Here is a 24,010-nt window from a genome sequence, read left to right on the forward strand (position 1 = left end):
TAATGATACGCTCTCATGAATATGATCCTGAGATTCAGTGTGTGGTTTTACTTATGCTCATTACAGGGCTTTAACATTAAAAGTGTACAGTCTCAAGGTTTTAAGCTGAACGTGTGGGACATTGGTGGACAGAGGAAGATCAGGCCGTACTGGAGGAACTACTTTGAAAACACTGATGTTCTTGTAAGTATTGGCCACAGCTGAGTGCTTGTTAATGCAGTGGCTTTCCAGGCAGAAAGACAGGCAGTGCTAAACACCCTAATTCTGAGTAACGCCATTGTTGGCATAACATTAATCATTCCGAACCCATTGGCAAGACTGGACACATGGTGAAAAATGGGGGAATTGGCAGAAACATTTCACATTTATTTTTGACTTTTCCAGCACATTGTGCTGATCACTCCTATACATGCTCAATTACAAGTCTCTCTGGTATTAATGGCATAATGTTAACATGATACTTTGTACATCTGTAGCAGTGTACATTGGAGAATCTTAAGGCATTTTACGGGTACTAATGAATTAAGCTACAAATAGTGAGGTAGGTTCAGTATTATCCTCCTTTTACAGATGGGGAAACTGAGGCACATAACAGTTAAATGACTTGCCCGAGGCCAGCCAGGAAAGTCTGTGGAAGAGAGGCAGAAAGATAATGCTATCTTTAATTACAAGACTATCCTTCCATACCTATTTGAAGGTTAATGTTTGTAAAACTCTGAACGTGAAAACCTTAACTAAATGCTTAATTTATAATGTAGGGCCTTTACAGTTACAGGATGCAACACATTGTGTCTTAGAGCACTGTACAGAATACATACAAAATGCAGCCACTTCTAAGGGCAGGGTGGCAGCCAGCTGGCACCCACAAGCCTGCACAGTGGGGGAAGAGGAGGAATATTGGCCAGGGATATTGGGCAAATCCCCCACTCTTACCAAAAGTTCTACAGATTCTGTAAAAAAAACAGGAGGACTTGTGGCACCTTAGAGATGAACCAATTTATTAGAGCATAAGCTTTCGTGAGCTACATTCTGAAGAATCTGTACAGATCAGCAAGGGCCTTTGATCTTGAGGTACATCTGACAGACACGGCCCAGCTGTATGTCACTCAAGTTAACCCCCATGGAAGATTTAAAAGCTGAATTGTCTCAGCCAACAACAGAACCTGTGTTGCCACTAAGTTTAGGAAATCCAAACCCAATGCTTAGATCGCTGAGGCTATATCTACACCACACAGTTTTCCAGGTGATTGGCACCCAGGTATGAGCACCTGGGTTAGCCTTGCCTGGGTGTGAGCATCCGCACTGCAGAGCTCGAACTGCGTTACTGCGTCCTCATTGTTTCTGCATTCATCTGTGTGTGCCTGGGAGTGAGTCCCATGGTTTTGTGTTGAGACGCCCTAGGATTCTTTCCCAATTGGTTGCATCAATTGCGAGAGAACTTGTCTGTCCTCTGGCCTGGGGATTTGTGGAAAGGCACTGGAGAGCTGTCAGCACTTGAGTGACTTAGCCTGCATCCTCATTTGCAAAGTGGGTGAGTTCCAGCCTGAGTTAAAGCAGGGCCCAAGCTCTAACCCACACTCCCAACCAGCTAAGCTCATCTGAACAGTAAGTTGTTGCTATCACATTGTTTTACAGATGGGGGAAACTGAGGCACAGGTGGACTGTGACCTGACTGTGAACACGTAGAAAGTCTTACATTACTTAGTCCCAAAGAGTTTACAATCGATCTTCTTATATGTTCACACAGCAGCTAGCACAGTGAGGTCTTGGTCAATGACTGCGGCTCTTAGGAGTGGTGCTACCTCAGTACAAAATAATAATTAAAAGTCAATATCAGAGCCAAGAACTGGCTCTTAATCTCCTGCAGTGTGCCATGCTCTAATCACTAAACATGCTGCCTTTCACCAAGGCGCTGCACAATAAAATACACAACAAATACCAAATAGCTGGGCTACTCAGCATCACTGTAACAGGGGTAGAGTATGGGCCTACAGAGAGGGGGCCAAGGTGAACATAAAAAGACATCTAGCACAAGGGTGAGACCTTACAAGGCTGGGTAGAATTAGTGGGGGAAGCAAAAGTGGATGGGAATCTGGGAGGCAGTGACCATGAGTTGGTTGAGTTCAGGATCCTGACGCAGGGAAGAAAGGTAAGCAGCAGGATACGGACCCTGGACTTCAGGAAAGCAGGCTTCGACTCCCTCAGGGAACGGATGGCCAGGATCCCCTGGGGGACTAACTTGAAGGGGAAAGGAGTCCAGGAGAGCTGGCTGTATTTCAAGGAATCCCTGTTGAGGTTACAGGGACAAACCATCCCGATGAGTCGAAAGAATAGTAAATATGGCAGGCGACCAGCTTGGCTTAATGGTGAAATCCTAGCGGATCTTAAACATAAAAAAGAAGCTTACAAGAAGTGGAAGGTTGGACATATGACCAGGGAAGAGTATAAAAATATTGCTCGGGCATGTAGGAATGATATCAGGAGGGCCAAATCGCACCTGCAGCTGCAGCTAGCCAGAGATGTCAAGAGTAACAAGAAGGGTTTCTTCAGGTATGTTGGCAACAAGAAGAAAGCCAAGGAAAGTGTGGGCCCCTTACTGAATGAGGGAGGCAACCTAGTGACAGAGGATGTGGAAAAAGCTAATGTACTCAATGCTTTTTTTGCCTCTGTTTTCACTAACAAGGTCAGCTCCCAGACTGCTGCACTGGGCATCACAAAATGGGGAAGAGATGGCCAGCCCTCTGTGGAGATAGAGGTGGTTAGGGACTATTTAGAAAAGCTGGACGTGCACAAGTCCATGGGACCGGACGAGTTGCATCCGAGAGTGCTGAAGGAATTGGCGGCTGTGATTGCAGAGCCATTGGCCATTATCTTTGAAAACTCGTGGCGAACCGGGGAAGTCCCGGATGACTGGAAAAAGGCTAATGTAGTGCCAATCTTTAAAAAAGGGAAGAAGGAGGATCCTGGGAACTACAGGCCAGTCAGCCTCACCTCAGTCCCTGGAAAAATCATGGAGCAGGTCCTCAAAGAATCAATCCTGAAGCACTTGCATGAGAGGACAGTGATCAGGAACAGCCAGCATGGATTCACCAAGGGAAGGTCATGCCTGACTAATCTAATCGCCTTTTATGATGAGATTACTGGTTCTGTGGATGAAGGGAAAGCAGTGGATGTATTGTTTCTTGACTTTAGCAAAGCTTTTGACACGGTCTCCCACAGTATTCTTGTCAGCAAGTTAAGGAAGTATGGGCTGGATGAATGCACTATAAGGTGGGTAGAAAGCTGGCTAGATTGTCGGGCTCAATGGGTAGTGATCAATGGCTCCATGTCTAGTTGGCAGCCGGTATCAAGTGGAGTGCCCCAAGGGTCGGTCCTGGGGCCGATTTTGTTCAATATCTTCATAAATGATCTGGAGGATGGTGTGGATTGCTCTCTCAGCAAATTTGCGGATGATACTAAACTGGGAGGAGTGGTAGATACGCTGGAGGGGAGGGATAGGATACAGAAGGACCTAGACAAATTGGAGGATTGGGCCAAAAGAAATCTGATGAGGTTCAATAAGGATAAGTGCAGGGTCCTGCACTTAGGACGGAAGAACCCAATGCACAGCTACAGACTAGGGACCGAATGGCTAGGCAGCAGTTCTGCGGAAAAGGACCTAGGGGTGACAGTGGACGAGAAGCTGGATATGAGTCAGCAGTGTGCCCTTGTTGCCAAGAAGGCCAATGGCATTTTCGGATGTATAAGTAGGGGCATAGCGAGCAGATCGAGGGACGTGATCGTTCCCCTCTATTCAACATTGGTGAGGCCTCATCTGGAGTACTGTGTCCAGTTTTGGGCCCCACACTACAAGAAGGATGTGGAAAAATTGGAAAGAGTCCAGCGGAGGGTAAGAAAAATGATTAGGGGACTGGAGCACATGACTTATGAGGAGAGGCTGAGGGAGCTGGGATTGTTTAGCCTGCAGAAGAGAAGAATGAGGGGGGATTTGATAGCTGCTTTCAACTACCTGAAAGGGGGTTCCAAAGAGGATGGCTCTAGACTGTTCTCAATGGTAGCAGATGACAGAACGAGGAGTAATGGTCTCAAGTTGCAGTGGGGGAGGTTTAGATTGGATATTAGGAAAAACTTTTTCACTAAGAGGGTGGTGAAACACTGGAATGCGTTACCTAGGGAGGTGGTAGAATCTCCTTCCTTAGAGGTTTTTAAGGTCAGGCTTGACAAAGCCCTGGCTGGGATGATTTAACTGGGAATTGGTCCTGCTTCGAGCAGGGGGTTGGACTAGATGACCTTCTGGGGTCCCTTCCAACCCTGATATTCTATGATTCTATGGGAGCTGTGAGAGAGCGACCAAGGCTTAACAAGGCTGAAGAGGGGGAGGTCCCTTCTCCATTACGGGCTTTCAAATACAGCAGAGCCAGCTTAGTCAGCGAGCTTCTGTGTAGGCTATCAAGGCACAAAACACAGGGCGGCCATAAAATAATCACGACTGCTCCGTCAGGGATTATCTATGGTGCTGTGTATGGTGGGCAAGCACTATACAAGTAGGCAGAAGTCAGCACTGCAAAGCAGCAGCCAGGGAGCCTTTGACTGCTACAGCAGACACTTGAAGTCCGTGCATGGTGAAGATCTGTCTCCATGGGTATATTGAAGATATATGAAGATGCGTCTCCATGGGTATATTGCAGGCCATGTGACTCCCCGTTCTTCCTTGCCAAGCTTGTAGCAGCAATTAAACCGCCACATTCCCATTACATTTACTGCAAGGGAGGGGAGGTGGGAAAATAAAGGGTAATTCTAAGCCCGGAGGAGCGGAAAGTACCCCTCCTCTCTCCCCCAGCCTACTCAATACAACAGGAAAACCCTGTTTTGTAGAAGGAGTAAGGAAATGGGCAGTGAGGAAAAGGACCGGTTTCAGCACTGGTGGACGGGAAGGTAGGCGTTGCACAACGGCTGGTAGCAGTCACTTCCTGACCCATTTCCACCACCGTTTGCATGGAAATTGCGACGCGTTTCCACCAGACTTGATATTGGCCTATTGTTTTTTTAGAAAGCACATGAAATGCAGGTGAATGTTTTTCTCACACTCTGTTCGTGCTGGTACAGCATTTACAAAGATAATTTAAACTCGAGTTGTGCCACCGAGCCCATGCTACCCCCAGTAACCAGTTCAGATGGGCTTTGCAATGCAGGAACTCTGGGGCCAAGATAAGGTGCAATCGCAAGACTCCTTCCTCAGCTCCATTCAGATTTGCATTGCACAAAGGGAGAGGACCCTCCAAAAATGTTTGAAAACCATGAAGTGATTGCACATTCAAATCAGTGCAGGTGTGTGTGAATGGGAGATACTCCAGCTCTACACACCTGTGATATTTGGAAGCTTAACCCAGTCAAATAAGGTGCGGTCTGTTTGGATGATTGCATATTCAGACACACACCTGCAGCGATTTTGCATGTGGCTTTCTGCTTTGGAAGTAGGCACTTTACATGTACTGCGCTGGTTGGCGTTGTGCTGTGCACTGGAGGATTGCCTGCAGCCCTGTCACCGCAAACTGTAATCTAGTTAGATCTTGCAAGTTAAGCGCTGATAGGAGACCCCCCAAAGAAAAGCCAGTGGCTGCTAGAGAAAGGATTGGTGAGTGTTAGGGGGCACTCCTTGTGAGCGCTGAACTAATGCCCCAGCAGTGTGAGCTGGGGACTCTGGTACTGGAGAGGTCATCTTTCAGGTGAGATGTAAGGCTCAGTAGCTGACCAGTCATCCTCACTACACATCCCATGACACTTTCTTCAAGAGCAGAGGTGTCAGCCCCAGTGCCCTAACCAAATTTCAGTTTGAAGAATTATGTTCTCTCCCATAACTACCTCACTTTTGGCTGGATATGGTGGTCCTCACTTCCTGTCCTAAACAGTTATGTAGTGTTCCTGTGCGCAGTAGCTAAACAGATAGCATTTCACCCTAGAGGAGGCAGCTGTTGATATTCCTTCTTTGTAATTTTAACAAGTTTTCCAACAGTAGATAAGATATGGCATCCTCACTGAGGAAAGCACTTAATGACATTTTAAATAGTTATTTACTATAGTTTATAATGTTTCATTTAGTGCTTAGGAAAGATGTTGAAATGACACCAGATCCCTCAGCTCGTCTACTGAGCATGGACCAGTATAGTATGGGCAGCGGCATTGTAAACTTCCTATGCATATGCTGTCCTCCACCAGTGTGCATCAGCTCTGATTTGTAAGGATCATGAAACCACAGTAAGTAGAGGAAAAAATGCATGAGGTCACCAGTTACCTCTTCCCCTGGCAAGCATACGAGTTTTCCTCACAGCATATTAAGTTCCTACTAACTCCAGCCTTTCCCAGTCAAAAAGAACAAACAGAATGTTGGGAATCATTAAGAAAGGAATAGATAATAAGACAGAAAATATCATATTGCCCCTATAGAAATCCCTGATACGCCTACATCTTGAATACTGCTTGCAGATGTGGTCGCCCCATCTCAAAAAAGATATATTGGAATTGGAAAAGGTACAGAAAAGGGAAACAAAAATGATTAGGGGTTTGGAACACCTTTCATATGAGGAGAGATTAATAAGACTGGGACTGTTCAGCTTGGAAAAGAGACGATTTAGAGAAGATATGATAGAGGTCTATAAAATCATGACTGGTGTGGAGAATGTGAACAAGGAAGTGTTATTTACTCCTTTTTGTAACACAAGAACTAGGGGTCACCCAATGAAATTAATAGGCGGCAGGTTTAAAACCAACAAAAGGAAGTATTTCTTCACACAACACATCATCAACCTGTGGAACTCTTTACCAGAGGCGGTTGTGAAGGTCAAGACTATAACAGGGTTCAGAAAAGAACTGTATAAGTTCATGGAGGATAGGTCCATCAATGGCTATTAGCTAGGATGGGCAGGGGTGGTGTCCCTAGCCTCTGTTTGCCAGAAGCTGGGAATGGGCAACAGGGGATGGATCACTTGATGATTCCCTGTTCTGTTCATTCCCTCTGGGGCACCTGTCATTGGCCACGTCCAGAAGACAGGATGCTGGGCTAGATGGACCTTTGGTCTGACCTAGTATGGCTGCTCTTATGTTCTTATGTTTGGAGACTGTTCTACAGTTTAATCAATTTTGCTGTTAGGAATTTTTTTCCCCTGATATTCAGTCCACATTGTCCTGGAAGCATGGAGTCTCTGTCTGACACTGCAAGCAAGGGGGCCATTTGTGGTGTGATGGGGGGAATTATGGACACCGATCCCCTAAGAACCAGACTGACACTCATTCCACTGAACAGCAGTCCGCAACTTGCAGTCACTCCTGGTCAGGGATGGATTCATATCAATGACCTGGAAATGAAAGGCCCCATGTTTCGTTGCCAGGCCCCTCAGTCAGCTGGGGACCCCGACTCTCATGTCACACATACACACATCTACCAGTACCTGAACCATTGTGGAGTTTCTTTTCAATTGTCCTTAGCAAGCTACTGTTTGGGGAAGGTTGATTTTGGTCAGTGTAATCCTTCCTGTGTTACATGATATGCAAACACTAAGGCTCCACATTGATTTAGGCCTGTCTATTGTTTTAAACAACTGAACTGTTTCAACCACATTAGCGATGAACAGGGGCATAGTTCAGAGGGATGGGAGCAGCTGGCTTTACTAAATGCATATCTAGCAAGAACTTCAAGGAGCCTGAAAGACTGTGTGGAGCTAAAACCTCTTCCACAGGTTATGCCACTTGCATTTACCCCCAGAGTGTTCAAAAACAAGTTCTTAGTCTGCCAAGGAAGGAAACTAACTAATTCAGTGCTGGTGAAAGATGCCGAACTGACCCACATCTCCATAAAACAAACAGGCAGAGCATAATCAGTAGAAGTGCAAGCTCCTCTCACGCTGCCCCCTGTCCAATGGTCTTAGCCCTGCCCTGGAAGGAAATTCAATCTCCATGACCAATTCAGTCCATTTCTTCGCTGTCAACACAGTCAGTAGTGGTTTATGTGGACACATTACCACTGGGAGGCAGCCTGATTTACTGTACTGAGCACAGAGCTGGGAGGCAGGAGACTCCTTTGTTCTGATCCCAGCCCTGCCAGCAACCCCCTCTCTGACCTTGACCAGTCCACGACCCTTTTCTCCCCATCTGTAAAATAGGGATAGTTGCCTACCTTCTGGGGTGTGGGGTGGGGTAGTTACTGTTTGTACAGCACTTTACATAAATGTTTGTGCCTGTGTAAATGATAAGGATTGCTATTGGGAACTGGATTCAATTCAGTTTTATACAGGCTACTACATCCTTCAATGTATTCCAAATAAAGTAACTCCTTCGCCTGTTTCCTTTGTAGATCTATGTCATTGACAGCGCAGATAGAAAGAGGTTTGAAGAAACTGGTCAGGTAAGTAACTTATGTTCAACTCTCTCTGAAGTAAGGTTCATTAATGCCCTTTCCATACAGAAGTTAGGAATATACTTGTTGTTTGTGTGTGGAAATTTGCATTTCAAGTGGGGCTTTCCTTTCAGCATCAGCATAAATTATTAGTTGTCTATTAATTTGATGAAGGGGCTACCCTTGGTTCACCTCTACCAGAAAAAAATGGAACCAAATGTTTAAAGCCTAAACCTTTTCAGGTCCTTCTGAATCTTGCCAAAACAAGATCATAAGGAATCATGTTCTTATGATTTCCACTTAAATTTGTAAATATTGACTTGAACGTTTCTTGGGTCTGATCAGAAACATTTAAAAAGTTTTGTAACTCAATTCTGTTTTATCCTGGTTTTCAGAATGCAAGTAAATTGCTTTTTTGGCCTAGAATCTGATCCATGATGCAACTCATTCTTGCACAGCAGTACAAGATCTCTTCTCCCTCCTCCCCCAAAACAAGGACAGTCTGTAGCGGTTCTTGAGCCATCCACTCCCCAACAAGCACATGTTTTACAAAATACCCTGCAACATGTCATGCAAGTGAAACTAAAGTCTGGCCAATAAAACCTATCGTCCAGCCTGGATTTCAGCATTCCTTCAGTAGGTAGCACAGCTTCCTTGTGGGAGGGAGATTTTTGTTTCTGAAACAAGATTCTCTTTTACGAGTTACAGTTCATAAAACTTGGATCAAAAATCGAAGCTTGTTACTAGCATCATTGCAGAGGTTCAAATATATTAGAGATAGAACCACCTGATTTCAAGGATGAGTCAGGGCAATAACTCGATGTATTTTGTGTTGGTTTCCAGAGAGCAGGGATTGGCAAAATGCAGAGTTGTAGCCTTTAAAACAACTGTTAATTTCAAACTAAGCTAAAGACTCACATAACCTGTAATTGAAAGAACTTGCTTCTGAACTCTGAGCACAGATGATTGTATACTCTCTTGCTTTTTTGTAATAGGATCCAGGTTTCACTGGAACACTCACTTCCAACATTTGCCCTAAATATAACTCTAATTAGAGACATGATCATCCTCTGGTGGTTAAAGGCTTCTCTCCCCCCCATAACCCCCTTTTTAAATGATATAGGAGCTGGCCGAGCTCTTGGATGAAGAAAAGCTCAGCGGAGTCCCTGTGCTCATATTTGCTAACAAGCAAGATTTACTTACGGCTGCCCCTGCTTCGGAGATTGCTGAGGGACTGAACCTACACACGATCCGTGATAGAATCTGGCAGATCCAGTCTTGTTCAGCCCTCACAGGAGAAGGTGTGCAGGTGAGGTGATAGAGAGGGCTTGTTGTGCCAACATACCTTACTGAATGAGGAGAGGCTGTGTGGTGTTATGAAGGAGGCCAGTGATCACAAGGGCTCCTCAGAAAGCAGAATATCTTAATCAAGTTTTAGGAAGGCATTTATTTATTTTAAAGAGATGATGTCAGGTTAATCATTTCATGAAACATGTTGTCTTACCTGTGCTGTTAACTCCTTAGATTACTACTGCATAAAACTTTCAAAATCAAATTTACTTCCACTGATGCTGGGTTTTGCTTCAGCTCAGACAATGGAGAGAGGCTGGTCAGTTTCACTTTGGTCCAGCCTAGAGCACAAAAGAGCTGCCCGATGGTGGGACCTACTTATGATGGTAGCACCTGATGTGGCTAAAACTCTGTAGACTAGGCTGAGCCACGTCCCTGAATCAAGACTGAAACATGGTTTTAACTTTGTTGGGTGCTACCACGTAATAGCATACCAGGTCGTACAACACGGTAATTTTTTGTAACATAGATGGGACTTGAGTTTAGTCGGTTTCACGCTTTCGTGCATTAGTATAATATTTGAATATTTGGGTTGCAAACACTGTGGGAGGCTGTTTACATTCCAACTCAACTCTTTTACTTAGAATTTAAAAAAAAAAATCTGTCTTTACAGAACCCAAAGTGTGGGCCTAAATATACCAGACAGTAGCCTTCCAAGAGCTTTTATTTATTTAGCCAATATATAAACTTCGCTGCATTTGTAGCCAAGCTTGTGAAACATTTCAGCCCTATCTCTGTTTTGAAGTGGTGCTGTTACAGGGTATTATAATGTTATACTATCTCAGTAGGTGACTTGGACTTGCTGTTTCCTAATGGATTTTTGCCCCACAATGGCTATTATTCAAACATAAAATACTCTTGAAGAAATAAAGCAAAAAGGAACACAAGCTTATATTTCAAATGTGTACATGCATCCCCATGTCACCTCCTCCCTCTCCCCACTCACCCGCCCGCCCCAGGCTCTCACCCACTTTGTTGCTCCTACTCATTTCTCCAGGAGGGAGCTGTGTTGGCTCAACAGCTGTAAACATGATTGGGTGTGAAAGCATTAAATGCTGAAAAATGAGGATTATCAGCTTCACCTCTATTAGCTGAAAAATGCTCCTCTCCCCAGCTGATCCAAGTCTTTCTAGACCTACATGGCTGCTTTCCTATTGTCTGCTTCTTCTCATTGTGCCTTCAGATGTGTGCAGTGCACCTGTGTGTATCTAGTAAAGTCTAATACAACCTAGTACGTGGAAGTAAAATCCACTCCTGTGCTTATGTCCATATAGCAGAGGCCAAGTCATTAAGTATCTGCAGACTTAAATATTTTGTTCATCACCCTAACCTAAGTGAAATGCATTTAGATGTGAGCCAGATAATGTCTCACTTTGTCACCCCCATTTTCCGGTACTGTAAAAGATGGCAGCTTATTACAGAAATGATCATCCAGTGGGAGGGTGGGCAAGTCATAACCTGCCCTAGAGCCTGTAGAGTGAATAGCCATCCCCATTCCCAACGAGCTCAGAGAGGAAGGATGGTCCAATGTTTAGGACACTTGTCTAGGACTTGGGAGACCTAGATTAAAGTTTCTGCTCCACTCCAAACTTCCTGTGTGACACTGGCAAATCCCCATGCCTCAGTTTCCCCTCTGGACAATGGGAATAACTGCCCTGCCTCAGACGGGTGTTGTGAGGAGAAATCCATTAAAGATCATGAGGTGCTCAAATGTTGCAATGATGGAGGCCACATAAGTACCTCAGATAGATATCTAGATAGGCAGACAGCACTTCACCTCCATGGCGCCATAAACACCATCAAACCAGACAGCAAGACGCTCTTGCTTTGGCCAGGAAACATTTCTGGAAACACAACTAGAGCAAGGATTTTAGATCTCGGTTGGCTCAGACTAGGGAGGAGTCATTTATCCTGCCTTTTGGGTGTGTCCCATGAAACCACAGAGGCAGGCCACCCCCTCAAACTGTGGGGAGGGGTTGGGATTAAGACAAACACATGAGGTTTGTGTTACAGTATCTCTGCACCGTGCTGTCATATGGGGAGTTTAGATCCCTGTGCACTACTCTGAGAACTTCTCAGATAATGTTGACTTTAGTGACAGAAAAATAAATGAAGATGCTGGAAGCCAAGAAGCATCCGGTATTTAGAATGAAAGCAAGAGAACAAGCCTGCTGCCATTGCTGGCAGTGGAGCATAGTATCCAGTTAGACCTGAGAGACGGTACCAATGGATTTTGATAAGAGGGGTTTCTCTGGAATGAGTATGTGCAGGAACTGAGTTCATAGGGAAGGTTTGGTGAGGGCCCCAAGGAAGAACAATGAGCAAGGATAAATAATGACAATAACCAAAGGGGAACCAGTTTGAAGGTCATTTAATTAGTTTAGTTGATAGTGCCATGGTGTATAGAATTGGGTAGTTAAGACTGGGGATTTCAAGGTTAATGAGATTAGATTATGGTTAATAGAATGATATAAATTTAGAGAATTTAACTATTATTTGAAATAGGTTCGTTAATAAAAATGTTAATTAAGAAGGGAATCTGCGTTGTCATCTTGTCCTTTAACATTAACCTTTTGGGACTTGAGAACGGTCACAGCAGCTTCCTTGGAAAGCCATGAATAAAAGTGACTGGGTTAGAGGGAACCCCCACAGGTTAGCCCCCTGCACCAAGCTGTCACCCACTGGGCTGCCAATAGCACCAGCTTGTTTCCGCTTCCAAAGAACAGAGTTTCATTACCTCCTCACTCTCCTTAGTGAAGCTGTGGACACATCGTTCATTTTGTTCATGAGACTATGGCATTGTTCAAAGAAGAGAGACTTCCATTACGCTCTGAGTGCATTTGAAGCAGACCCTTACTTTGTCTGTAATTCAGAGCTAGCAAAGGCAGAAGGATTGTCTCTCTGCAGTAGTGATTTGGTTTCTGCCTCACAATCTGGCATAAAGACTCACCCGGTTTGCAAGTGAAAGCTCATGTTTATATACCATTGACAGCGTAGCAGAATAGCAGAAGCAGTGTAATAAGTGGGCTGTGTATGGTATATGGTATGAGGTGGTAATTGGTTCTGGTGACAACAGGGGACAGGGGAAGCAGTGCCTCATAACAGTGATTTGTTGGCAGTTAGACGCTCTGGGGCAGGGGTGGCCAACCTGGGGCTCCGCAGCCACATGCGGCTCTTCAGAAGTTAATCTGCGGCTCCTTGTACAGGCACTGACTCCGGTGATGGGGAGTCGGTGCCTGTACAACAGAGATGGGGTGGGAAGGGGCAGCCACATGTGTTTCATTTTGCTATCTACCTGCCTGTTGGGCCTGCTTAATAAGAATCCTGAACGTTTGTTGGACGTGATTCATGCCTTTGGACCAGTCTGCATTGCACAGTTTGCTGCATCATGGGACCATTTTATAATATCCCTGAGATGGGACCAAACTGTGCTACTGCCCTGTAAAGGCTAAGGGCAAGTTCCTCAGAATGGTGCAGAGGGTCCTTAAAGCTGTCCTAAACGGGCGGGGGGTGGGGAATCTTCCATTGGCATAATGCTGGAACGCATTATGCTCTGCTCAGCCTCACAGCAGTAGTGGCCCCTTGATGCCATTACAAGTCTGTGGAAGTTAGAGCAGCCTTTAAACTACTCTAATCTGTGTCAGGGCCAGTTTGGCCCCAGGATTATGGGAGGTAGAAAGGTGGCCTAGAACCACCTGTGCCTATCCCTCTTCAGCTGAGCCCTAGTATTGTACTATGTTAATATCACAGTTTGGCCCATCCACCCAGGCAAGAGGTATTATGAAGTGGCCTTTGACAGTATAATGTGCTGCATTAATAGGCCCTGAGTTTGTTTTAAGGCCAGTATGCACAGGGACTTACCATATTTTAGCCAAGTTAGACACACCTTTAAATTGCATTAAAAACCCATTTGGATAACAGTAGCTATACCACGGTGGACAGAGACAGGGGTTGCAGGGGATAAGGAACAGCGAAGCTAGGAGCAGAGAGCTTAGTAATGTTTAATGTGGGAGCAGAGAGGGAATTGTCAGAACTGTGTCAGGAATACAAGATTACAGGAGTCTAAAAAGAAATTTACATCTAGGCAAAAAATGTGTAGCCACTTGTAGCAGGATGATAGAAGCAGCAGCCTGGAAATCTTAGGTACCGGGGCAGGATATTAGCAGTGTGGACAGAGAAAAAAGTAACATTTGAAATAAGGAGTATGCTGAAAACATCCAAGATAGCGAATTTTTAACTCCCCTGACCCAACTGATTATGGCATACCCAGGTTTACCTGAAGGAATTAAGCCTTATTGCCCCCAAGGTCATGTTTAGGGGTCAGAAGTTTGTGACTGTGTCTGATCCCTGGTTTATCGCATGGGAGCAGACATCAGAAGGTTCCTAAGAGGCGGAAGGGACTTGTTCACTTGTATTTGAGGTCTTATTACTTTGCTCTTGTAGCTAAATTGCTGATAGCATGGGGTTTAAAACAAGTTGAGTGCAGTCAGCCAATCCCAGCCTGCAGCAACCCTCTCCAAATCTGCCAACACAGCTCACCTCTGGCCTGCTACCCCAGCTACTATTCCAACGTCCAGTCTGTCCTGAGTAGAGAGTCTGCCAGTCATGGCACATTGCGTGGTGCTTTACTGTATGCCTGCTCTGCAATCAGAGGGGTGTCTGCAGCATAGCCGAGCTAGTTTCAATCTCGCTAGCTCCAATAACAATAGCAGGGAAGCCCTGGCAGCACAGGCCATACCAATGCACCAGGACCCTGGGTGTGCACTCTGTACTCCAGTGACTAGCCCATGCTGCTGCCCACTGCTGTTACTGGAGTAGCTAGTTCAAGGTATGTCTACATGGGCTGCAGTCACACCGCTGTATTAGAAATGGAAAAGATTCAGAGAAGGGCAACAAAAATGATTAGGGGGATGGAACAGCTTCCATAGGAGGAGAGATTAGAAGGACTGGGACTGTTCAGCTTGGAAAAGAGACGACTATGGGGGGATATGACAGAGGTCTAATAATTTGTGAATGGTGTGGAGACCATGAATAAGGAAGTGTTATTTACTCCTTCATGTAACACAAGGACCAGGGGTCACCCAATGAAATTAATAGGCATCAGGTTTAAAACAAACATAAGGAAGTATTTCCTCACACAATGCACAGTCAACCTGTGGAACTCGTTGCCAGGGGATGTTCTGAGGCCAAAACTATAGCAGGGTTCAAAAAAGAACTAGATAAGTTCCTGGAGGATAGGTTCATCAATGGCTATTAGCCAAGTTGGGCAGGGATGCAACCCCATGCTCTGGGTATCCCTAGTCTGATTGCCAGAAGCTGGGAGTGGACAACAGGATCACTCGATGATTGCCTCTTCTGTTCACTCCCTCTGAAGCACCTGGCGTTGGCCACTGTCAGAAGACAGGATACTGGGCTAGATGGACCATTGGTCTGACCCAGAATGGCCGTTCTTATGTTCACTGATTGCAGTGTAGACATACTCTGTGTGAGGGGCCATCAGTCTCATTCATTCTTGTGACCAAAATGCAGGATTTGAATCCAACTCTTCAGAAAAGAAAAGCTAGGAGTATCCACTCGCAATAATCCTCCTCATTGACTGCCATGCACAGGATATGTTGCCCATATGTGGAAAGGAGCCTTGTCACTATCGTTCCATGAGATGCTTTGCAGTGTAGTTTCTCCAGCGTTTTAGCCAACATGAATTTGTAGCAAGGGCTCTGTGGGTTGAGGGGACTTATTCAATAAGGTGCATGGACTTTTCCCGCAGTTCAGTGTTTAGCGTCTTTTTTATTGATGTTTACTAGCTGTTTGTAAATGAATAGAGACAGTAAAATCCGAAGAATTCTAACTCTCTCCCCATCTATGGCATTAGATTTAATATCTGCTTGGGAAGGGAATATTACTACTGTATTCATGTTCATTCTTAGAATAACTGCTAATGCCAAAGCATACTGCTTCAGAAGAGTGCAAAGTTAGTTATTATTTGTACTTTATGTATTTTAGTCACAAGGGTGTAATTGTTGTTATTGTAGGGATGAGGTACTTTTCATAAAGAGTCAATTTCAAGTACGTACAGGCAAGAAAATATAAGGACAAGGGGCAGAAGAAAAATTGCTCTCATTGTTTTTAAATCCTCTATGGACTTGGTCCTGTCTTTCGTACCCACCATTTTTCTTCCCCTCCCTGCTCCCTCTGTACCTGATGCAAGAGTCTTCTCCAGCTCACCGCCTCCCATCTGAAACAGCCTCCCTGGGTGTCTCCACCATAACAGCTCTCCTTCCCATTTCAAACCTTCGCTGAAGGTTTGTTGTCCCATATCTATATTTTTCTTTTCCCTTCCATTGTATTCACCTCTCTGCAAAGCATACTGGGATACCCTCTGTAGGAAGGATGCCACACACAATAAAGTTGCAATAAAAACATTTAAGTTATCTTTAGTGCTTGCAGATAACAGTATTTTACTCATGTTTCTGATATAGCAAACATTTTTTCCTACTGGGACATGTTAATCCCTCAGACCCTCCCCCATGAACTAATTAGATATTAAAATTAACTCGTTCTATAAAATGGCTTTAAAAGCCATTCCTGCTTTAAAAGTTAGGTGACTTAGGTTTGGATTTCAAACCCCTTGGAGTTCATCTTTTGTCTCTCACAGTGCTTTGTCATTCTTTTGCCCTCGTTATATGGTTGATGCAGTTTAGGCTCCCGGCCATGGTAAATCCCAACATAAACTCGCTTTATGATCCGCGCCTCTCGGGTGCTCCAGTGGGCTGATTTCCCCTCCCTGAGCTCCCTAATGGCACCGGGCCGAGTTTTAATCACTGTAAATTCAGGTTCTGGTCAGATTAGCTGGGAGATAGGATGCGCATTTGTTGTTTTGCAGTGATGTATTGTTTATGGGATTACTGTGCTGAATAGCAAAGGGTGTCAGCTGATATTTATTACTTTAAGCTGTCTCAGCTGTTCTGGTTCAGCAAGTAAACCTAGATTCAAAATGAATGAGGGGCTCTGCTTGCCTTGTATGCCATGATGTGTGCAAATGTGATTATTGCTTCAGACACTGGGGAAGCTGAAATCATTCTGGGAGCATTTTTTACCCTTTGCAAGCAGTCATGCAGATTTCTAAAGAACACAACCGAGCGGAGGGCTTCAACATATCTCCGTCTAGCTCCACTGTAAACCTATGGCCTCGTGTACCTTGAGAATCTCTCTCCAAAGTGATGCGCTTTAAACCACTAAAGCATTTAAAGCATTACATGTTTTACACATAGGTTTTACATTGTTACTGAAGGGAAAACACAAAGCTCCTGGGCCTTAAAATGAATTTACTCTCGACTTTTCCCATTTGGTCAGAGGATTTCTGACAATTTGTTGTACACACTGATCTCCGCTGCAGTACTAAATAAAAATGAAGAAAGTGACCCTCCCTGAGGTTAGGCTTAGAGCCATTATTAGAATTAGGCCTCTGTGTGTGTGTGTGTATGTATGTCCCATAGTAATCTGATGCACCACTGGGTTTGTTTTATAATTTAAAACTGCAGCAAGGGTCAGTTTAGAAAACCACTGGACCTCTTCCAATAAGAACTACCCAATGGGACAGCTACCAGGGTAAATTTCTATTTTCAAACTGAGATACCTTATGTGCTCCTGATTAAGCCCTGAGGATTCAGTATCCTCTTTAAAACCTTCTGTATGGCCACCATCTTTCTGGCTAAGAGCTAGACAAGACTCTATTCAGAACCAATCTATGAATTTCCTTTCTTTGCCAAAAGGGGTTGCTGTTGTGTGCCAACAACACTCTTCCATTGTTATATGCAGCATAGTTGTCGCCATGTCAGTCCTAGGCTATTAGAGAGACAAGGTGGTGAGGTAGTGAGCCGGTACGACATCGTGCATCAACTATGGGAAAGGGACTGAGAGACTTTTTCCATTGGACCATATGAACTGGAACCATAAACTCATTGAACATTAAATCCCACCAAATGAGGGTAAATCCATCCTCATCATCATATCCACTCATTATACTCCACACCTGAACATCGCCATTATATGGACAACATACCCCCATATCTCAATGTTTGTACTTTTACCCGTTAAACTTTTACCCCCAATCGGGGAGACTGCAGATTATGTATTCCTTACGCCACCCATTCCTAAACCGAATTTCGCACCCCTTGATAATCTGTACCTTATTCCCTGATAACCAGAAACTTCTGTGCTTAAACTCTGTACTGTTTTCTTTTTATTTCAACATTATCTTAATAAAATTATTAAATTTCTTATTAGATCAACTTCTGTTGGTGAGAGAGCCCTGAAGAAGAGCTCTGTGTAACCTCAAAAGTTTTCCTCTGTTACCAACAGAAGTTGGTCCAGTAAATTAAAAGATATTCTCTCTCCCACCTGTTCTTTCTTACTGACGCTCTTGGGAAGATCAAGCTCTTAACCTATTTCTCCCACTCTGTGCTGGCCTGAGAAATAAGAGAGCAGGAAACAACATGCAGCCCTGCCACTGGACAATGCAGAAAATTACTAGCAGGCTGCTCAAATATTTTTAAGGTCTAACGGCTTTAAAGGTGTAGTGATAGTTAGCAAAGTGACTCTACGAATGACCCACTGGGGCTCCCTGTCCTCTCTCTGCTGTCTCCGATCTCATCTGCCCAGTTTACAAATCCAAAGATGGATTTTCAAACCTCAGACCTGAAAATCCAGCTGGCTTCCTCCTTTGAACATCATCTTTCATACTAACTAAAGACTCTTCACTTGGACTCTAGGGGGCAGTTTAGAGGGTGCACATGGCTGACGAGAATCCAGCTCGTGCACTCGGCAGGGCTTTTAGGTCAGCCGCATGAGCAGGTAAAATGATGCTTTCTTTGCTGGAGCATTCCCTTCAAGACAGATCCCAACTTGCTTTATGGACAATAAACTAGGACTCCCAGCAGCCCTGTGTGGTAGAGGAGTGTTATCATCATAGATGGGGCAGTCTGTCTATTTAACGTACTTATATGGCCCCCATCACAGGTGCATCTGAGTGCCTTACAGTCCTTACTGTATTTCTCCTCCCGACACCCCTATGAGGCAGAGCAGGGCTGTTATCCCCATTGTACAGATGGGATCCGAGGCACAAAGAGACAGGAAGTCTGTGGCTCAGCAGGTTATTGGACCCGAATACCAAGTTAGCACCCTAACTCTAGGGCCAGTGTCCTCTAAAATTGACATACAGGAAGATTGAGTTACTTGCCCAGGGTTGCAGGAGTCCATAGCAGAACCTGGAATTGAGCCTCAATCTTTTTAATGACAAGTCAGTCCTAACTCAGAGGACTCGGACACAGAGGTGGAATGAGAAGACAACCCTTTTTTACTGAGTCCCTTTTCTGACCATAACAGCTCTGCGACAGGAGCCACTGAACAAAGGGGAATTTGCAGTTTACGTGTCGCATTGTGGGGAATTATGGGGAGAGTGATACAAATATGTTTTCCAAATGACAGCTTGAGGATTCCTTATCCCCTTCCTTGACTAATCTGCCTTTCTCTGTGTCCACCTTTTGTCCGAAGGACGGCATGAACTGGGTCTGCAAAAATGTCAATGCAAAGAAGAAATAAACCCCCCTGAGCTGCATGGAAATGGAAGAGCTGTGGAAGCTGAATTCTATCCTGGAAGCACTAATTTGCTGCTTTCTGACCAAATGTTTTTTCCATCTGTGCACAGCTACAGCTGTTAAAAAAAGGGAACAACAACAGTTCAACCCACGGCTGGAATTGGACCTTTACCTGCTCTTTAGTACAGTTATTTTTCCCAATAAAGGAATTGTACTTGCCCCCCCCCCGTATAAATAGTATTAACTGTCTCCACACTCCTCTGATTAGAAAATGTGATTTTAAACAAGAGTAAGCTTGTGATTCAGGTTAGAGAATTCCAATAGGCTGGGGGCTTGTGTTTGGGCTTCTGCAGAGCCAGTATAGTCACCGAGATGATCACAGCATGCCCTGCACCCCACTGGTTCCACAGTCATCCTGGCCATTCTCAGATGTCAGTCAAACCTTTTCCCCAAAGCAGATGTTGTTTCGGTAGCAAGTGTGGGTTGTTAAAAGACGCACGTCATTTTGTGTAAGGTGGGTTGAATTCTCATGTCATCCCCTGCCCCCTGTAGCCCTAAAAAGAACCTTCATCTTAACCAGATACAGCAGTGATGCTGCACCCCTCCCTAGAAGTGGGAGAGGAGCCATGTATGTATAACCTAAGCTTTTGACAGTTTGAAGGCAAGGAAGGGGTAGCTTTTCCTCCAGCTAAAGTAAAATGCAGACCACTTCACGGTGGCAAATACATGGTTACCCATGTTCAGTGCAAGGGTGGGCGGTTATATTTTTGAAATTAGTCTTGGTATGCCACAAACCCTGGCCATCGAGGTAACTGTGCAGTGAAGCGCAGTTAATTCCATGTTTCAGTTCCTAGAACAAGGTAAAACCGCTCCCACTTTTCTCTTTTTTGAACACACAGTGTATTTTCTGCCTTCTCTAAAATCTTTCACTTCAGGAAATGCACTGGGACTTGTGGAGTGAAAATCTACAATTGCTTTGCAGTGGGGATAGCTTTCTGCAGTTGATCCTAGGTATGAGGCTGGAGCCATGAAATGGCCACTGTGGGAAAGAATCTCCCAGTTTAGAATTAATCCCATGTAGGGGTAGGGATTGGAATAATGGCAGATAGGAAGCAGGAAGGAAAAGCTTGTTCTAAGACGATGAGTTGTTTTCCCTTGACTGACAAATTCCACAACTTCTTCAGTCCAAATGGATGTGTCAGAGGTGAGATGGGGGTACTAACTGGTAGGAAGGAAAGGGTGCTTGTCCCCTGTAGGTCCCCAATTCAAATCCAGCCCAAGTTGACAGGGACTAAGAGTCACTGGCACCTGAAAGCAGTTGCGTCCAGTGCAAAAAAAAAGCTGCTGGCTCTCAGTCCAGCTAGTTTCTAGCATACAGATTTACAGATTGTTTAAAAAAAAAAAAATCCACCATCCTGATTGGCAGCATTGCTTGCAGCCCAAGCATGAAGGCCAAAGAATGACCACAGCCGTGCCCTGCCCTCTCATCACTAGGAGACAGCTTGGCGGGCAGTGTGGGAAAAGGTTGCCCTGCCTGTACCCTGGTGATCCTGCTTTCTGGAGAGCCAGAGTACATCTGTCTCCAAACCCAGAAGGAGAATGGTGTGGAGATTGAAGTGATCTAGCCCCAGTGTAAAAACCAAAAGACTGGGGAATAAAACAGGCTCAAGTGAATTCCTAAGCGATAGCGAAATACGCAAGGGGACATGGTTCTATCTTTGTGCAGAATGAGCAAGGCAGCATGAGACATGCGGGCAGATCTGTTTAAAATCAGCTTGCTCAGTGACTCTCACCTGCAGCTGCAGTACCTTATCCGGAAGCCCAGGAATCTTCGCAGCACATGTTCCCAGGGGCTACTCGGAGTAACGCATCGCAGCATGTGTCTGCCTTTGCTTTATTGTTAGTGCATCCTCCTGCTGTAAACAATCGCAGCTCTCTTACAAAGAGCGAGGTTGTGCTGTTTAAGTGGCTAAATGCAAAGCTTCAGAATATGGGCTCCCAGCCTTGAAATATGTCACCTTTGCGGCATTGAAAGTGTAGAGTTTCTGAAATGCTTCCGCACCCCTAAACGTCAACAGTTTTAAAAAAACCCACACTACTGTGACCTTAGGTCCCTGCCACTTTAAAAGAGCCTTGAGTTAGGCTCTTCCCTTCTCTTTTATCACGTCTTTAACAAGCAGAAAACTATACTGGCTCGTTTCTTTTCAGCTAAGAAGCAACTGATAATGGGTGTCGCAATTAACTGTTTGCATTTGAAAAGATTTTCCTTTTTTTCCATAGTCAGACATATATACACTTGGAAATTGTATTTGTTTAATTTTTTCCTAGAGTCTCAACTTGGAGAGGGGAAATTGACTTTGTTGGTCATTGAGTCCAGAAATGGCTTGCTGGATCAATAGATATATGCCTGCATGTAGCGAGGCATGCTTGCATCTTTGGTGCAGGCATCTACGCACACAATGCTCCCTGCTAAAATCCAGCAGACACAAGTAATCAATCTGTTCAGGTAATAATGGAGAGAATGTGATAGTGTGAGGGGCTACCGGAGTTTTATTTCCATGTGTGTAGCGGGACTTAAGTAGACCATGCCATACTGATGACCATAAACTTTCTCCTTGTGGTAAACAAGCCTCCATGCATCCACTGGATGGGAATTTAAAAGTACTTGAGACACAATTCACCTGCCATCTCTTATTTTAATATGTTTACAGTCCATTCAACCCTGATCAGCTAAGCAAAGCTTCTCTCCTCCCTCAACACCACCTGTCTAAACACAAAGCATAAGACCGGTTACAACCATCCGGAACACCTGCCATCGTTGAAAACAAATCTCCATTGCACCCGCCAGGGTCACATTCAATTTATGCCAATTATGGTGTTTAGGTTTTGTCCTTCTGACTATGTCTGCTTTTTCCCCTTTAAAGGAAGTTTCTATGGAAACAAACTGTCTCATTGGCATGGGTGGAGTTTATTCATAGACTTTATAGCTTCAGAGATTTCAAGGCCAGAAGGGACCATTACGATCATCTAGTCTGACCTCCTGTATAACACAGACCATTAAATCCCACCCAGTAATTTCTACATCAGGCTCAATGATTTGTGATTGAAGTAGAATCTCTCTTTTAGGAAGACATCAAGCCTTGATTTAAGGACTCCAGGTGACAGAGAATCCACCACATAACTTAGAAGGCTGTTCCAATGGTTAATTACCCTCACTTTTAAAAATGTACATCTTATTTCCGGTTTGAATTTGTCCAGCTCAACTTCCAGCCATTGGATCCTGCTAATGCCTTTGTCTGGTAAATTAGAGAGCCTTCTGCTAGCGCTATCTGGGTTCTTAGACGGGGAAAGATGGTGGAACAGTTAAAGCTCTGGATGGAACATCAATAGTTCTGGGATAACACTGGCTTGAGACATACTAAGTTCTCCTTTTACCCATTTTCCAACTATATTCTGTGCACATTAGGGATTTTTGTATTCTTTCTAATTGCAAGTGATCACTGTGCTTTCGTTATTAAATATATTTGTATAACAATAGCACCCACTAGCTTCATTCAGGATCACACCCCATTGGGCTAGGGCTCCGTACAAACCATACATGAAGATGCATTTTCTTCCCCTAGAGAGCATACGGGCTAGGCTATCCAGTTCTGTCTTATTGCAGGATATAATCTGGCCCAGACACTCTCTAGTTTGTTCCTTTTTTGAATTTGCTCAAAGGGATATTTGCAATATTTGGTCATGTTGTAAAATTCAGTGTATAATTTAGATGTCTTTGTCAAGAAATAAAAATTGAGTAGAAACAAGAAGCCAGTGTTTTGAGTTTATATTTAGTTTTCAGCCAAGGGTTTGGGTTTTGTGTTGGGTCTTTATTTTTCAGACCATCCTAAAGGAAGACTTCACTTTTAAAGAATCCTATTCTCTATAGAATGCCTTCAATATTTCAGCTCTGCCTCTTCTCATCAAAGAATTAGAGATTAGTTATGAGTAGAATGCCTCACAATTTTTGAAACAAGTCGTCTTTTCCCCCTGAAAAATGGCTTTTTATCCAAAACCAACATTTTTTGAAAAAAAAAACAAAAAAAACCCTGGCATTGGACTTTGCTGGGTTGTTGGTTTTTTGGAGGGTTTTTGAGTGCGCCAAAGATACACTTTAAAAAAAAAAAAAAGCTTGATGCTTTTATTGAAAATATCAAAAAGATTAACAAGTTCACCAACAGTTTGGATAACATTTGATCAAAACGATTAAAAAGCAAACTTTTTTGTGTGTGGGAAACCAGAAAATGGTTGAGTTTTGAACACTTTGAAATGAAACCACGTTTGACATTTTGGGTGAAACTACTGGATTTTACCTGTTCCTGCAACACTACCCCAGGCAAACGAGAGAGATCAGCAATCGGAGCTTTCTGAAAGGTTGAGTGTATGTTCCCTCTATACTCAGGACAGCTAGCAGACTGGCAAGCCATTGGAAAAAACATTATAGATGGTCACACCATATTTTAGGCCCTTTTTTTTTGGACTGATCCTTGATATTTTTAAAGCAAACTAGGAAATACTTTCACATCTCGTTTGCCTAACGGATTGGATGTGAAAAATATTTCTGTGGCAAGTGAACACGCCAGGAGTTGTCTGAGCTGTCACAATGTTATATATTGTCCCCCCCCAATTCTCTGCA

The 24,010-nt window shown here is 44.2% G+C and overlaps 1 protein-coding gene across 1 annotated transcript in view; it reads left to right on the top strand.

Annotated features, from left to right (window-relative positions):
* The window catches only part of ARL3 (ARF like GTPase 3), a 38,750-nt gene extending 15,606 nt beyond the window's left edge, over positions 1-23,144 (top strand). Inside the window, exons 3-6 of the mRNA XM_084633444.1 lie at positions 67-183; positions 8,348-8,398; positions 9,513-9,698; positions 19,292-23,144. Coding sequence (XP_084489570.1) covers positions 67-183; positions 8,348-8,398; positions 9,513-9,698; positions 19,292-19,339 — 402 coding nt within the window. The 3' untranslated portion in view covers positions 19,340-23,144. The remainder of the gene's footprint in view (positions 1-66; positions 184-8,347; positions 8,399-9,512; positions 9,699-19,291) is intronic.
* Positions 23,145-24,010: the final 866 nt, after the last annotated feature.

Source organism: Lepidochelys olivacea, assembly GCF_965140295.1.
Source record: "Lepidochelys olivacea isolate rLepOli2 genome assembly, chromosome: 7".
Lineage (NCBI taxonomy): Eukaryota > Metazoa > Chordata > Testudines > Cheloniidae > Lepidochelys > Lepidochelys olivacea.